This window comes from Engraulis encrasicolus, chromosome 3, assembly GCF_034702125.1.
Source record: "Engraulis encrasicolus isolate BLACKSEA-1 chromosome 3, IST_EnEncr_1.0, whole genome shotgun sequence".
NCBI classification, from domain to species: domain Eukaryota; kingdom Metazoa; phylum Chordata; class Actinopteri; order Clupeiformes; family Engraulidae; genus Engraulis; species Engraulis encrasicolus.
Genome location: NC_085859.1, coordinates 40,625,393 through 40,639,817, shown reverse-complemented (window position 1 = coordinate 40,639,817; position 14,425 = coordinate 40,625,393). Strand labels below are relative to the sequence as shown.

The 14,425-nt window shown below is 44.1% G+C and overlaps 1 protein-coding gene and 1 long non-coding RNA gene across 2 annotated transcripts in view; both read right to left on the bottom strand.

The window, feature by feature from the left end:
• Positions 1-3,677: 3,677 nt before the first annotated feature.
• The window catches only part of LOC134444737 (coiled-coil domain-containing protein 60-like), an 89,292-nt gene continuing 78,544 nt past the window's right edge, over positions 3,678-14,425 (bottom strand). Inside the window, exons 9-13 of the mRNA XM_063193960.1 lie at positions 10,387-10,474; positions 8,191-8,328; positions 7,155-7,289; positions 5,192-5,381; positions 3,678-3,809 (exon numbers count right to left, since the gene is read on the bottom strand). Of these exons, the coding sequence (XP_063050030.1) occupies positions 3,681-3,809; positions 5,192-5,381; positions 7,155-7,289; positions 8,191-8,328; positions 10,387-10,474 (680 nt within the window). The 3' untranslated portion in view covers positions 3,678-3,680. The remainder of the gene's footprint in view (positions 3,810-5,191; positions 5,382-7,154; positions 7,290-8,190; positions 8,329-10,386; positions 10,475-14,425) is intronic.
• LOC134446126 (uncharacterized) overlaps positions 9,244-14,425 on the bottom strand; it is a 9,446-nt gene continuing 4,264 nt past the window's right edge. The window contains exons 2-3 of the long non-coding RNA XR_010034380.1: positions 10,387-10,474; positions 9,244-9,559 (exon numbers count right to left, since the gene is read on the bottom strand). This is a non-coding gene — a long non-coding RNA (uncharacterized LOC134446126). The remainder of the gene's footprint in view (positions 9,560-10,386; positions 10,475-14,425) is intronic.

Genomic DNA, 14,425 nt, shown 5'->3' with positions numbered 1-14,425 from the left:
AGGCTTTTTTGGTCTACTATTGTGCGTGTGAGTGGGTGAGTTTCAAAAGGCAGGTAGAACTGTTTTGTCTTTGTTTACAACATTATTGATGACAGGACAGTTTGAGAGGTGGACAGGAAGCGAATGGGGAGAGAGATGGGGAGGGGTCGGCAAATGACCCAGGCCGGGAATCGAACCCGGGTTGGCCGCATGGCAGACGAATGCCCTACCGGTTGGCCAGGGCAGGGTGTGACTTTTTTTTCACTTACTCAAACAAAGGAATTAAAATTGGGTAGGGCTGTGAATAATTTTGGGATTAATTTTGAGTGTGTGTGCTGAATCTTCAGGATCCTTGTGTGATCAGCATGCAATGATGCCAGAATCCTGACCGAAACACAAGACTCAAGTCCCTGGCTGTTCTCCCACCCAATGTTTTTAATCACAATCAAATAAATTGTTAACTTTTGGGCTTCAACGGGTGTGACATACATTTCCAACCAACATTCCCATACACATCATTGGATCATATTCCCCTGCCCTGATTAGTGGAGTTAATGAGCACCATCTCATCCCATACCACAGTCATTAGTAAGAATTAGGACAGACTGGGAGAAATACTAGCCAGGCTGTGCCCTCCTAGTGACGCAACACCTTCGGCGGCGTTGCTTCTTCAAATCGAATCGCGATTGTAGCCTACGTCTATGGTAATCAGGCTAGAGAAATACATCCTTCTATCTGAGCAGTTGGTTTTCTCTGATCAGCGTGGTCTATCATGTCATGTTTCTTTTTGGCCCAATCCATGTGGAGCACAGCCTGAAATGTATGTAGGCAAATAAATAAGGAGAAAAATCTGAGAGTGCTGTCCTTTGCATCTTGAATAAACTCTTTCCACTTGGACACATGGCTAAATTGGTCCCTGTTCAGGGCAGATGGAAATATACAGTATAACAAAACCAAATGGTGAAGCCAAGTCAAATAGAGTTACGACAGATACTGTGTACTGTTGGCTGGAATCAACTTCCTGTCCAAATTGGAACTGCTCCAACAGTATCTTGTTTTAAAAGGAAATGTTTTGTTTTAAAAACGGCTTTATTCTCATCTGCCCTTGGTGATAGTTAATAGATAGATAATTACACACTATACACACATCTATAACACAATATAGTTTCTCTTCTCTTTTCTCGATTCTTCAGCACATTGAATGCTATTTATGTATGAATATTTTTGATTGATTGGCTGGTTAAAAAGGACTTAAAATCAATTGGTCAGGAGAACCAATATTCGAGCCAGTCAGTGCCTGGGGCTACATCGATCCACCATCAGGTGCACCAACTACTTGTGTGAGTGGAGGTGCAAAACGCACACCAGAAACAGAGGTGCTGGCAACCAGAAAATACAATTGTAGAAGGAGAGAGGTGCCGCACACTCATGAGTTAAATAAACAGTTTTTAATGTGACCGAAACGTTGTCACATTAAAAACTGTTTATTTAACTCGTGAGTGTGCGGCACCTCTGTCCTTCTGCACCAACTACTTGTACCTATCCACTACTTTGAAAAGCCATCAATAGGGGAAACAGGGCGGAGACATCACCAGGCAGTTTCTCAGCCCCTGGTCAAAGTGGAGCAGGCTGAGAAATAGAAATACCTGAGAGTGAAACGCACTGGAGGTGCACACGCTGACACCTGAGACCAGCAACATGGCCACAGTTAACAAAACGGACGATAAGGCCCAGGAAAAGAGACAAACACTTACGAGGCAAAATGAGGTTAAAGCTCCTGCTGGACCATCCCCTCATTGTCAAAGCAGGGTGTGTGAGAGTGTGTGGGTTGGGTAAGAGTTCAGGCATTGTGTTTTGGCTGTGTGAACATGTGATTACCATTCCAAGTCTGTGTGCATGAGTACGACTGTGACTATATGCAAATGCTCGAAAATGCTTCTGTGTAGAATAGTACAGAAGAGGTGTGTGTGTGTGTGTGTGTGTGTGTGTGTGTGTGTGTGTGTGTGTGTGTGCGTGTGTGTGCGCCCGCGTGTGTGTGTGCGTGCACTCTCGCGTGCGTGCGTGCATGCATGTCCACAAATAGTCTATCTAGATATGCTGATGGCTGAACTTTTTGGATAATATGATCTGAACGAATGAATATTCACAGACACAGTTTAGCGTGTGTCTATATGCACAGTCTAGCATATGCTTACAAACCTACTACTGCTACTTGACACCTTCATTTCCCCTGGGATCAATAAATAAAATGATACTCTGGTACCAGGGCCGGTTTTTAGCATAGGCCGGCTAGGCGGTCGCCTAGAGCGCCATGTGAAGAAGGGGCGCCGAAATGGCGCTCTCCTATGCGTAATTTTGCGATATGAAGTTTTTTTATGAAGTCGCAATCAACAAAGAGTGGCGAAAGCGCTCCTCACGGCAAAGCGCCCCTCAGCCAATAGTAATATCTCTTCCAACTGTCTCTGGGAAGTCTGTGAACCAATAAACAGACAGTTCTGAGAAAGGGGGCGGGACGAGTGACAGCGTGCGGTCTATTTTGAATTTGGAGACTCACTCACTCGAGAGACAGAGGGGGCAAGCGCAAACAGTAGTGCTGCTCTGCTGGATGGAGATTATTATGTTCTCATTAAACCACTCATTGCATGATGCAGGAGTTTCAGAGGGTGTTTTGGAACTATGTGATTTAATCAGCAACCGTTTGTGATTATGGATAGCCTAATAGTTATGAGGTTACTATTTGGAATTAGAGAGAAAAAGAGCTTTGTTTTTGATCAGAGAAATCGTAATCATAATAGCCTACTTGCTTAGGTTGACAAGCAATGTAAAGTAAGACTGGTGCAATGTTTAAAACAATTTTAGCTGCCATATCTCCTTCCATCCACATGAATTACCTGCTTGTTGTAAGCTTAAAAAAACATTAATTTCCAGACCAGAATGACATAGCCTACATTAATCATGTAACAGAACCATGCACAGCAGACAAGTGAGGCTATTTACTATATTTTGTATATTATGAAATTCAATAGCGTGACAGCTCTTCTCCCTTTCTCTCACCCTGTCCCTCCAAACACATAGATAGCCCCCTTCTCATTCTCCTACTCACAAATGCACCACTATTTCCAGTCCAGAAATGACATTGGTTTGGAAGACAGCACAAATGTGTAGCTTATTAAAATTGTTATGCTGCCATGCTTTGTGATGCTGTAGATAGTGTAGATCAATGCAGACCTCCTTGGTAGGCTTATTGTCTACACATGCATTTTACATGCAAATGTAGCCTACTGTATCACTCTCCTGGCATTTAAATTTCACGTTACAATTCAAACACATTGATAACCTCCCTCTCATCTGGGGTTGGGGGCCCCACCACCATCACATCCAACACACCACACAGTGAAGCTACTTTCATGCGATTCAATCTGATGTGTTGGTCGCCTGTCAAAAAGAACCACAAATCCATTTGATGAAAAACGGTTATTGTTCTTGATGCTATTTAGTTAAGCTTACTAAGGATATTAGTCTTGTGTTCTGTGAGGTATAAGAAAGATTTTTTTTTTCTTTCAAAGGTAGGGGGGGGGGGGGGGGTTGCGCCAGAAATCAAACTCGCCTAGGGCACCAAATAAGCCAGAACCGGCCCTATCTGGTACTCTGATGATACTCTGATAAACCTGAGTGTGTGTGTGTGCGGGTGCGTGAGTCTGTCATGAGGTAGTCATGAGGCGCTGGTGTGGGTGTGGGGCCCCCTGGCCCCCCTGGGCCCCAGAGATCCTGCCCAGCAGCCAAGCGTCGTAGTCCTCTCTGCTCATCTTCACAGCGTGCTCCCGCACCACCTGGAGAGAGCAGACCACAAACACAGCCACCCCGCAATCACTTACATGTAATGACACCCTGCCACTCTCCAACTCACCAACACCCAGCAGCACCCCACCCTCCTCCAGCCACCCACCCAGCACCGCCACGCCCTGACCTCCCAGCTCTACAACCCCCACACACCAGAGAGAAAGAGAGAGAGAGAGAGAGAGAGAGAGAGAGAGAGAGAGAGAGAGAGAGATAGAGATAGAGAGAGAGCGAGAGAGAGCAGGCGTGTGTGAGACAGACAGACAGAGAGAGAGAGAGAGAGAGAGAGAGAGAGAGAGAGAGAGAGAGAGAGAGAGAGAGAAAGAGAGAGAGAGAGAGAGAGAAAGAGCAGGCGTGCGTGAGACAGACAGACAGAGATACAGAGAGAGAGAGAGAGAGAGAGAGAGAGAGAGAGAGAGAGAGAGAGAGAGAGAGAGAGAGAGAGAGATGTATGTATGTTATAACAGTGCTTATGCAGTACTAATGTCTGAATATTTGTCGTCGTCATAATAAAGCATTGAAGTGAACTGAATAAAGGGGGCCAGTTGCTCCACAGGCACCCTACCCTACTCTGCCTATCCCAACCCTCCACCCAACTCTCCACCTATATAACCTCCCAAACACAACTTCCTGCGTCTGGCAAGATCACAAGCTCGGGGGCCCCCGGAGTCTGTAGACGGCTGGTAGTCTGGGGGGATGGTGAGTGTCTGTGTCTGGGCACGCCCCAGCTAAAATAATGGGTTAGGAGGACAGAGCTGGGGGTCAGAGAGGATAAACATCTCTCCCTCTCCTCTTCTCTTTTCTTCTGCCCTCTATCATCAACTCCGCTCTCCCTTTTTCCTTGACGCCCCTCCTCCTCTACGCTCTTTTGGGCTACTCCTCTCCTCTGTAGTCCTACTCTTCTTGTCTCCCAACTCCTTCTTTTCCCAGAGCCATGACTGTAAATGAAGGAAAGTGAAGGACAAGTGTGACTTGGTAGCTTTCAGGGCAATTGAAGACCATTTTTGGGGGGTTTGCCTTTATTTCGATAGGCCAGTAGAGTAATGACAGGAAGTGAGTTAGGAGAGAGAGATGGGGAAGGCTCGGCAAAGGACCCGAGCCGGACTCGAGTCCGGGTCGGCCGCGTAGTAGACGAGTGCCCTATCATTAAGCTACGATAGGGCCAAAGCTGTATTTTTAAACTATGTATACTGATATATAGTATATTATATAGTCTTAAACCCTTCCCTCCTCCCCTCTCCCCAATTCCCCAACTTCGCCTTGGGTTCCATGTTATCATAATTATCATCATAATTATCATCATCATCATTATTATTATTATTATTATTATTATTATTGTTATTATTACTATTTACATTATTATTTATATCTGTACCTCAATGGCCACACACAGGTCAGGCAGGCACAGCTCCCAGATCTGCAGGCCGCCCAGCACCTTCAGGAAGACCTGGGGCCGCACGCGCAGCCGGCGCTCCTCAGCGAAGTGACGCAGCTTCTCCAACACACGCGCCAACTTCCTGTTATGCTCGGCCGCCTCGCCTAGATTACCCAATAGCACTAGCAGCCTGGGAGAGGGAGAGAGAGAGAGAGATAGAGAGAGAGAGAGAGAGAGAGAGAGAGAGAGAGAGAGAGAGAGAGAGAGAGAGAGAGAGAGAGAGAGAGATAGAGAGAGAGAGAGAGAGAGAATGGTTCACATTTGTCTGTGCAAAATTGTATGGACTAATTAAGTGTTTCTCAGCCTTTTTTAAGGCAAGGCACCCTTTCAATTCATGAAAAATGTCAAGGCACTCCAAACCAACAAGCCGTAACATGGCACTGCGTCCGAAACCACACAAGCTTAGAAAAGTCACACAGTTGGAGAGGTCACACAACCTACGTTCGAAGTTGTAGCTTACTGGGGCGACCTAAATCTACTTTATTGTGCGTAAATGGCAGATGAAAGATTCCACTGACTAAGCATTCATTTGTTAATTTAGACAAATGTGTATTATACTACATCATTTATTTATCAGCCACGTTTCTGCGGCACCCGGGTTGAGAAACACTGGACTAATTGATGTCTCTGTTCATTATACAGTAAGTTATGGTTTGCTTTGGTAATGCATTGACCTTATTTATTGTGCCAGTAAAGTGAACATAACCACATTTAGTGAGAGAGAGAAAGAGAGAGAGAGAGAGAGAGAGAGAGAGAGAGAGAGAGAGAGAGAGAGAGAGAGAGAGAGAGAGAGAGAGAGAGAGAGAGAGAGAGGGAGAACTATGGATGACTAGCAAAAGGAGGAACACAAGGAGGAAGTCGTGCAATATCATGTAGCAACACAACAGACATTATCTATTGAGCACAGGATGTGGCCAGACCAAGATATCAAGACACTAGCAAGAAACAATAGGGGGGAACGCTTCATAAGCAAGCACACAAGAAAGAAAGAAAGAAAGAAAGAAAGAAAGAAAGAAAGAAAGAAAGAAAGAAAGAAAGAAAGAAAGAAAGAAAGAAAGAAAGAAAGAAAGAAAGAAAGAAAGAAAGAAAGAAAGAACGAAAGAAAGAACGAAAGAAAGAACGAAAGAATATCACCATTGATGATATCCATTCTCCAGCAGTGATACTTAGTTTTAGTTATTGCAATTATCGTTAAAACTATTGCAATGTATACACTACCTAACCATCTTTCATTGCATCCGTGTGATGTTCACAGAGTAAAAAACTCACAATTAGTTCTCTATGAAGGCTACACAGTCCTACTTTGTCACACGGACCACATGGCCAAGAGCATTTGGTGAAGGGTAAAATAGGACCTCTAAAAAAAAAATCTCATTTCATCATCAAGGGGTGTCTCACTGTAGCCTGGGCCAAAGCGACTGTTGACTCCGTCGAACAGTCTGGCAAAAGCCAAGAGGAATCCATCTCCGTGGAGGGGGGAGATGGTCTGATCTTACCCTGCCATTTAAATTAATTGGAGTTCCGAATTCAAATTAAAACCCATATTGTGCTTTATTAGCATGACTGTTATGATGTAGCGTTGCAAAAGCATACAAATAACAAAACAAAAGTGTGGATATAGTTACTTTAACCAATCAGTAACGGACTTCGCAGGTGAGTTCTGCGTTACCACTCTGAACTGTTTGCTGATTGGCTAAACACTGAGAGAACCAAGCTCGACGATGTGCGGAGGCAACATTTTTGGGTGGAGTCCATACTGTAGGATGGCGTCGCCAGGCTAGTCTCACTTTATAGGAAACTCAAAACCACGTCAGAAATGAGATCTTTAATTTAAGACAACAAGTGGCAATGTGGTAAAATTCTATCTTTGGTGTTCTGTGGTGACAGGGGGGGGCACACACACCACTTGGTGCTGTAAGGCTTGTCTGGGTCCTCCTCAAGTCTGCTGTGTGCAATGGGCTGGCGGATGTCTGCTGCCAAAGAGGAGGTCTTCCTACAGAGGGCCTGCAGACGCTCAAGAGCGTAATCCCAACGCTTCCTGAATAGGGGGAGAGAGAGAGAGAGAGAGAGAGAGAGAGAGAGAGAGAGAGAGAGAGAGAGAGAGAGAGAGAGAGAGAGACTGTAAATAGGTGGGTTAGCTGTTTATTTTCATTACTCACTGATTAACAGTTTCATTCACAACGCTTCAAGACAAGGCTTCAAGGCAACACATGCAAAAATGTAGCCCTCATAAACACACTTTCACTAACAGAGTATTCAGTTCTCTAACAGCCACTGCATGGGGCAACACCTAGCCTCGTCTGAGTGCAAATTGGGTGCTTTTGGGAACAAGCTGCTGGTTGCCGAGCCAGGCCCTAGTTTTTTTTGTCCTTGTTGTGACACCCGAAAGTGACGCAAGTGACACGGCCGTTTGCCTGACTTCACACCAGAGTGCTACTGATGAGCTGACTTCCTGTTGCGCAGTCTGAGTCTGACACAGAGCTTGGCCTGAAATACTAATACACAGGGCCTTTAGTAATGCACTACGATTTGGTCATTGCCATTCGGGTAATAGCAAATTTTATAATGCGTGTCTTAATGGGTTAACTGGCAAACCAGTTTAACAACACACAATATTGTACATAAACTACCCCAGACACTCTACTAGACCATATTTTTTTCAAGCTGTACGTATGTTGTGAATTCTGTTGAGAATCAATTACATTTTCATGAACAAATTACATCCAGGTAATGACCACGGGGTTTGTGCACACAGTTGTTTGAAAGATTTAAGTGTAATTTTATTATTCTTCATTGCTATAAACCTGCCCACAACCTGTAAAACTTGCTGTCCAAAGGACATATATCATAATTTCGATTGACAAAAAAAAAACCCAGCTGCACTCTGACTGCAGTTGCTGAGTGCATTTCTAGCTTGAAGATGAAATCCGAAATCTCACTTGGCCTTGGCCTCTAGACTGTCGCTGAAGAGCTGGGCCACCTCCTCGGCGTGCTCCTCAAAGGAAGTCCTCAGCTCCTCCAACCGGGAGCACTTCCTGTCCGCTGTAGAGGACAAGAGCTGTCTGGCGGCTGGGCAGCTAGCATATAGCAGGAAGTATCATGGGTAAAAAAAGCAAACAAACGAGAGGGTGAGTGAGTTAAGAGGTTTGGGAGGATGACACTTGGTGCCTTTGAAATGCTTCACTGGATCACATGAGGAAGCGTGAGGAAGACTATCACTCGCTAGTCATGTGACCTGTGCTTACTGTGGTGAGGGAAATAATGAGGCAGTAAGATATATCAGCGAAGTGTGCTGTAGTAGAGGACAAGAGCTGTCTGGCGGCGGGGCAACTAGTATAGCAGGAAGTATCATGGGTAAAAAAAACAAAGAACCGAAAAAGTGAGTTAAGAGGTTAGGGAGGATTACACTTGGTGCCTTTGAAATGCTTCACTGGATCACATGAGGAAGTGCACACAATACCTCTGTTGTAGACCATTGTAAAAATGAACAACATAGCGCAGGCCAGGCCAGAGGTCAGGAGAGTAACAGTGTTTGGAAGAATCACTCGCTAGTCATGTGACGTGTGCTCAGGGCCCCTGACAGCTTTGGCCGGGCCTGGGAAAAAGTCATCTGACATGGCCCCCCACCCAATACATTCAATGTAATTAATGAGGGCCTAACTATGGGCCTCCCATCTACCTGGGCCCGGGACAACTGACCCCTTTGCCCCCACTTGCCGGCTTCCCTGCGTGTGCTTACTGTGGTGAGGGAAATAATGAGGTAGTAAGAAACTATATCAGCCACTGACTAACTAACTAAGTGGGAGGCAAAAAACAGATGTGTGCTTGTACGTGTATTTTTGTTTTCGGAAAGTGTGTGTGTGTGTGTGTGTGTGTGTGTGTGTGTGTGTGTGTGTGTGTGTGTGTGTGTGTGTGTGTGTGTGTGTGTGTGTGTGTGTGTGTGTGGTGTCAGTGTTGTGTTTGTTGCCACAAGTAGACGATAAGTTTCACAATTGAGTCTGTCTTTGTTGGAGTCATAGTAGTTTCCAAACACTAAACCTGCTATAAACCTCATAAAAGTTCTTCAAGCTACAGTACATGCAGTGCGCTGAAAGGCATGTGATGGGATTCATGCATGGTCAGCCGTACCTACAAAAGGTGTCTCTGTCTCTATCTCTGTCTCTCTCTGTGCTTGTGCATGCGTGCATGTGTGCATGCATGTGCATCTGTCAGACACACCTTTTCGGTCGTTGACTCCCCTTTTTCAACCCAACAGTTGAGTCTTGCTTTTCAGTGGTGATGCAGGGTGCAGATGCTGATTTTAGCTTGCTATATGGAAAAGCACAATTCAAAACAATACTCAGTTTTTGGTGAATAACCTAGCATGGTAAATAAATAAATAATTAAATAAATCATCCAGTCACTTGATCCTTTCTTCCTCAATAGAGTTGCATTTTAAACAATGAATTCTATTTCACAGAGTATATATTTAGCTGTATTTATTAGTTTCTTATCTTTTATTACGTTTACTCTTGTTCAACTTGCGTCTCTTGGTGATGTGACTCTGTACTTTTCCTGCCTACTTATCATATTAATTGTTGCATATTTTATACAACATGTTTTACACATACGTACAAATACCATACAGCAAAGTCAGGTATTTGGCTAAACGAAGTGATTCTGATGATGCTATTAAGTAAGCACGTGATTATTCTTCTACCCTCTAGAAATAAACTGACATGTTATATGCCCCTCTCTGTGAACCTACTCTTGTGTTATTTTGTGCCCTTTCCAGTATACTCATGAACGGTCATCCGGGTACTTTGCTCTTAAATTTGCGTTACGCCCCTTTATGGGTGAAAACAAACCGAATGTCTCATTGACTTACATGCTACATCGGCTAGCCTAAATGAACACAGTCCATGCTGTTTGGCTATATTATTTGAACAGCCGGCAACACGTTTTCGGCATGTTGCGCGTGATCAACGCTAGTCTACAGGTCTTTCGTTTATTAAACCCCAACATCACCAATTGACTTGCATGGGTTGTTTTCCCCCACAAATAGGCGTAACGCACATGGAAAACGTCACGCCGTTCATGAGTATTAAGGGCACGTAACCTTCCCATCCCCCCACCCCCCCGCATTCCAACCATACCTGCTCCACACAAAGTCAGGGGCCGTGGCTGAGCCATAGAGTTCTTTGGCCACACTCTTGTAGACCTCTTCCAGAAGCTTCCGCAGGTCTAATAAACAACACAACAAACAGACAGATATTTAGTTTTTTTTTAAAAGATATTTTTTCACTTTATTTATGATAGTACAGTGTAGATGGTGACAGAAAGCGAGTTGGGAGAGAGAGAGAGACTGGGAAGGGTCAGCAAAAGACCCGGGCCGGAATCGAACCCGGGTCGGCCGCGTAGCAGATGAGTGCCTTTCCGTTAGCGCGACGGTAAGGCCAAACATACAGATATTTACTGATGCAGTCAGCTGAACAGACATATTGATCTCGATGACCTCGAAGAGGACCGAACACCATGTGTAAAACAGCTCAATAGAGACAGCCAGTATCTTTATCTTTGTTACCAAGGTGTCTAGGCCTGAGGAGCTAGTGTGTCTATATGTGTGTGTGTATGTGTGTGTGTGTCTCTATGTGTGTGTGTGTGTGTGTGTGTGTGTGTGTGTGTGTGTGTATGTGTGTGTGTGTCTCTATGTGTGTGTGTGTGTGTGTGTGTGTGTGTGTGTGCACTAATGGCTGAATGTATGCAAGTGTGTGTGCTATATCCTTGCTGTTGTGCAATGTATATTATAATTTCTCCCTCTCTCTGTGCTTTTGTATATGCTGCTGGACACCTTAAGTTCATTTAGAGAACTAATAACATATCTCTACCCTAATCTAATGTTTCATATAGGCAGCATCATAGAGGCTATGACATCTAACATGGTTGACTAACTGTATATTTGGGGATTGGATCTTTACATCACATAGTCTAAATGACAAACATAACATTAGTATGTCCGTTCAAGACAAATGAAATGGTACTGTAGAAGGCCCTCTTGAAGCTAGTCCTAGGCTATATCCCATTTAACGAACTCTGAGTTTACTATCAATAGGCTACTAGCATCACCAATGTAGCAACTGTCAACATATGTACAGTATCTGTCAACATATGGTACAGTGCGTTCATACTGTACACATGAAAGCAACTGTTCAGCCATGTAAAGACAGCTGTGTTCACAGTATGTGCATTACAAAACATTACATCATCTTAACAGATGAGATGTCAAAAATAAAAGTAATAAGAAAAAGGAAGAAAAAAAAGAAACAGCTTCCTTCCAAAACAGGTAATGTAAAGGTAAGGTAAGGTAATGTAAGGTAAGGTAAGGTAAGGTAAGGTAAGGTAACTATTATACCTGTGTTACAATCAGCTAACTGCGATGGTTGGATCTAATCTGTTGTAGGTTCTTGTTAGGTTTTTAGTATCTTTCTGTGACAACACAGTCTATCTACCTCATTAGGTCCAATGGACTAACTGGTGGAACAGCTATGTAATAGGCCTATCATGCGCTAGTGTTGTACTTATACCACAGATCTACTTTTGACACCTCTGACCATGTTGAAATGCTCCATCCCAGGCCACTCCAAGTTAATGAACCACCATCCTGTATATACCGGTAGACTCTGTTGGCCACGGCACTACATGTTAAAACTTGTAAGGAGGCCACTACAAGTTAATTAACTACCGTCTACTGAAGATCTAGGTCGGATCTTAGCTCACCATGCCAAGGCACCACTACACCATACACTTAAAGCCACGCTCCTTGAGTGTTAGCTGTTCTTGCCTTACAGCAGGGTTGGGGAACCTTTTTAATTCGAGGGGCCACTTCAAACTCCTCCAAGGGCTGTAACCGTCCTCTAAGGGCCATACTATGAACACAAACCAGGATTTCCCCCTGCACTTTAGGCCTATACTGAAGGGTTGCCACCTTAAAAACAGACCCCACCTTCTCTAGGTCCCCTGACTATAACTACATTGTATTACAACTGTGATTTCTAAGATTCCTTTACAAAATATGTCATATTTCATGGGAAGCTGCATAACATAAAAATTATTATTAATTATTCCCCACCCCTGCCTTACAGTACTAGTTTCTCAGCCCTGACACAGGCCTCCATCAGCTGGCCTTAGTTAGCCTACTGACACACCCTGTATGTAAACATCTTATATTAAAGCAACTAATCGCTATGCATGTCACATATGTGGCATAAAGTGACAGAGAGAGGAAGGCAAAGAAACCCAGGCCCATACGTTGTATGTTCATTTCTAGTAGGAGTTCATAGAGGAAGGCAAATGCATGAAGGCCCAGGACAGGCCCACTGTTCATTTTAAAATGACTGTTTTTACTACTACTTCAACACCTACAATAAAGGCATCAAGTAACACTACCACTAATAATAGTTGACAACGAATAGGTGGTCATTGAGGAGCAATAGGTTGAGACATTTCTACAAAGGGAGTGAAGAACGTGAGTAAACCATGGTTTGAGTGTCAGTGTATCACATGTGCACCACATGTGTATTGAGGCATCTGCTGCAAATATCTCCTCCAGTGCTCACGGTTCTGTATCACTAACACACACACACACACACACACACACATGCACGAACGCGCGCGCGCACGCACGCACGCACGCACGCACGCACACACACACACTATATTGTTATTTAACATTTGTTCTCAAATGTGAACTACTACTGTGATTTCTGAAATTGAGCACAAGAATCATCCCACACAATCGCACAAACAATTGTTAATTTACAAGGACTGATGTTGCCCTCTTGAAGTTCCAAAAGTGATGAATTAATGCAACAATATGTGGACTTGAAAGTTCAAAAAACCACACACACACACACCATCTTGTTCTGTTCAAACACTTCATCAAACAACCCAGAGGGCCATATGAATATGAGCAGTTTGCCTAAAAATCAATACCATATGTCTGACAAAAGGACAGCACTGAGTCTCTGATGACAAGCACATCTGGTGAGCCAGTCTGTCACATCCCGGCTCAAGGTTGGCCTGACTTTGTTTTGCTGACACCAACTGTGAGCGCATTGTGCCACCTAGTGTCCATATACAGCAATAGCAGCAATGTGAAGCAATCCGAAAATCAGAGGCAGCCTCCTCGATTATTTCCCACAGTGCCCACCTTTTTGTAGCCTACCTAAAAGCACACCATTAAAGCAGCACCAAATGACAGAAAAACTGTACAAATTATCAAAAACTCTGGAAGATTCATGCATAATTTATGTGAACTCATGAAATAGTTAATAGCACACACGGAGAGCCACGGTATTAGAGAAAATTACACGGCGCAAAAAAAAAAGAAATGAAATGATGTATTTAACCAAATTAACCAGCTTCAGCCTAATGACTAATGATCACACTCCATCATAATCTCCTGGGGTTCAATGCTTTGGATTTCACATCCATTCACATTCACACATGATGGCAAGGCAGCATTCCTCAGAGCAGTAATCTCATTTGTAGACGTCGGCTGGAAATAATGGAAGCCCTAACCCCACCACACCAGCCCCCTCCACCATCTCAGTGGCGGAACAACCGCACACAGGGCCTCAGGGCAAAAACATGTATAGGGGCCCCTATATGGCCTGCCAAGGTCTCAATAGGGCCCCCACCACCAATGCAAGAGTGCTCTGGGCCCTGGGGCAAATGCCCTGCTCGCCCCGCCCTATAGCTCCGCCCCTGCTTCACCCTCTCTTGATCTCTCTCTCTCTCTCTCTCTTCAAAAGCCTTCCTCGTTCACACGTTTATCTGCTCTTTATTTCATGAAAGGAGAAAAAAAACTCGCTCGTAGCTTTACCCATACTCCACGTTTCACTCCATACAATGAAATATTGAATATACAGTTACTGTGTATGAGCCGAGTGCTAAGAGACTGCGTAGGTTTAAGGTGTGTGTCATTTTCTAGTCCATTAACTCAATTTTTTTCATCAACTTCTGCATAAATCCCTCTTTTCAGTTCTGTCTTTGTTAAACTAAGCGATTCAACTAAGAGCTTTCATTCACATACATCTCTATGCACTTCTCCCATAGCTTTGGCTCCAAGAGCGCAGGTCAGTCCATGCATCATACCAGCTCGCCAATACATTGCTTTAAAACAGGGGTGAGGAA